Source organism: Morone saxatilis, unplaced genomic scaffold (genome assembly GCF_004916995.1).
Source record: "Morone saxatilis isolate NCDOM2014 unplaced genomic scaffold, NCSU_SB_2.0 Contig20, whole genome shotgun sequence".
Classification (NCBI taxonomy): domain Eukaryota; kingdom Metazoa; phylum Chordata; class Actinopteri; family Moronidae; genus Morone; species Morone saxatilis.
This window is the reverse complement of record NW_023339763.1, coordinates 4,374,047-4,375,525: the sequence shown is the minus strand read 5'-3', so window position 1 is coordinate 4,375,525 and position 1,479 is coordinate 4,374,047. Positions and strand designations below refer to the sequence as shown.

General features: G+C 41.8%; 1 protein-coding gene across 1 annotated transcript in view; it reads right to left on the bottom strand.

Annotated features, from left to right (window-relative positions):
• Positions 1 to 1,479, bottom strand: part of klf8 (Kruppel-like factor 8) — a gene marked incomplete in the record, with an annotated part of 59,251 nt that overhangs the window by 3,971 nt on the left and 53,801 nt on the right. Inside the window, 1 exon segment of the mRNA XM_035666132.1 lies at positions 274 to 385. Within this exon segment, the coding sequence (XP_035522025.1) occupies positions 274 to 385 (112 nt within the window).

Sequence of the window (1,479 nt, the reverse complement as noted above, 5' to 3'; positions counted from 1 at the left end):
ATGTTAATGCACATGCCCTGAGGAAGACACTCACAAGATCCTCAGCTCTGATTGGTTGAGATGAAATATGGGAAAAGTTGAGAAGAAACCTACAGTAAACACAGCTTTTTTGATCCATTTCTGCAAATGTCTTTCAGTGTGTCCCATTTCTTTCAGGCACGTACCACTTTCAGGTCTGGATTTATAAAAGTCACGCAGGTGTGGGGGGAAAAAAAATCAAAGAGTCTGCTTAAATATAATCTGTTTGTTGTGTTCGTCTGTGGCTAGACTCACCCGGCGTCGAGGCTCTGGGCACTGAGGGAGGCCGATCCGGACTCTGTACCGCTCTCTGCATCGCTGTCACTCTGATACTCCACCGGAGACGTTGAACCTGGCTTAATACGAACTGCAGAGAGGACAGGATGGGGGGACAGAAAGGAAGGAAGGAAGGAAACAGTGGTACGAATAGGAAGAGAAGAAAATTAAAAATCAGACAGATGGAAAGCGGGATGGAGAGAGATAGAGGAAGGGCAATAGAGAGCATGAGAGGCCCAGAGAAAGAGATAAATAAGAATGAAATTAGAAAATTGGAGAACAGAGAGAATAGAGGAAGATGAGGAGGGGTGGAAAGAGAAGAGAACAGCAGGGGGTTAATATCTTCTTAATAGCGATGTCTGGATTCCAGCAACTTAGCAAGACAAAGGTTCCGTGTGTGTGTGTGTGTGTATGTGTGTGGTTAGGTGTGGTCTGCTAGGCTGCAGAATTGATGGATCAAATTTGTGGCCAAAAGCCCATGCTGGATTTCCCTGCATGTCTGATCATTTCTACATTCCTCTTTCTCAAAAGAAACATGTTTTAGTGTTCTCGTCCAACCAGTCTGTCTTTCTTTCCTTTTTCTCTCATTTCGACAACCTTTTACAAAGTCAAAAGCAGGAAGAAGAAAATGTGAACAGATGTTAATGAAAACAAAATTCTGCAGAACTCAAAGACAATGCTAATTAGCAATTAACTAGAAGACAAATCTCTCGAGGCTATCAGAAGCCTCTGCTGGTTGTCTTCAAGTTTCGGCAAGCTGTTAGAAATATGAACACATTCTGGGTTTTCACCAAGGAGGATAAGTCCTTTAAGTTGTGGTCTTGCTTCTAAATTCTTGATAGCTGAGAGTAATTGCTCACTAGATATTTTCTTGTCGAATGCTGGGCATTTTGGACATTTAAATTAATGTCCACTTCGGCGAATAAGCAGAAGGAAGACGACCTGTTGTCTCTTGAAAGTCAGATCTCAGTGTGAGATTACACTAGATGAGAAGATCACACTATTTGATATTCAAAGCTGCTATAATCAACAGTTTTACACGCACAATTGATCAAATGAATACATGTGCGGGAAAGACATCACTCCAAATAATTATCAGCCAACTCTGAGGTATCCTCTGTCAGATAATCTGTCTGGATCAGACAGCAGCACTAATTTATTTAGTCTATTGGTACATTACCCACA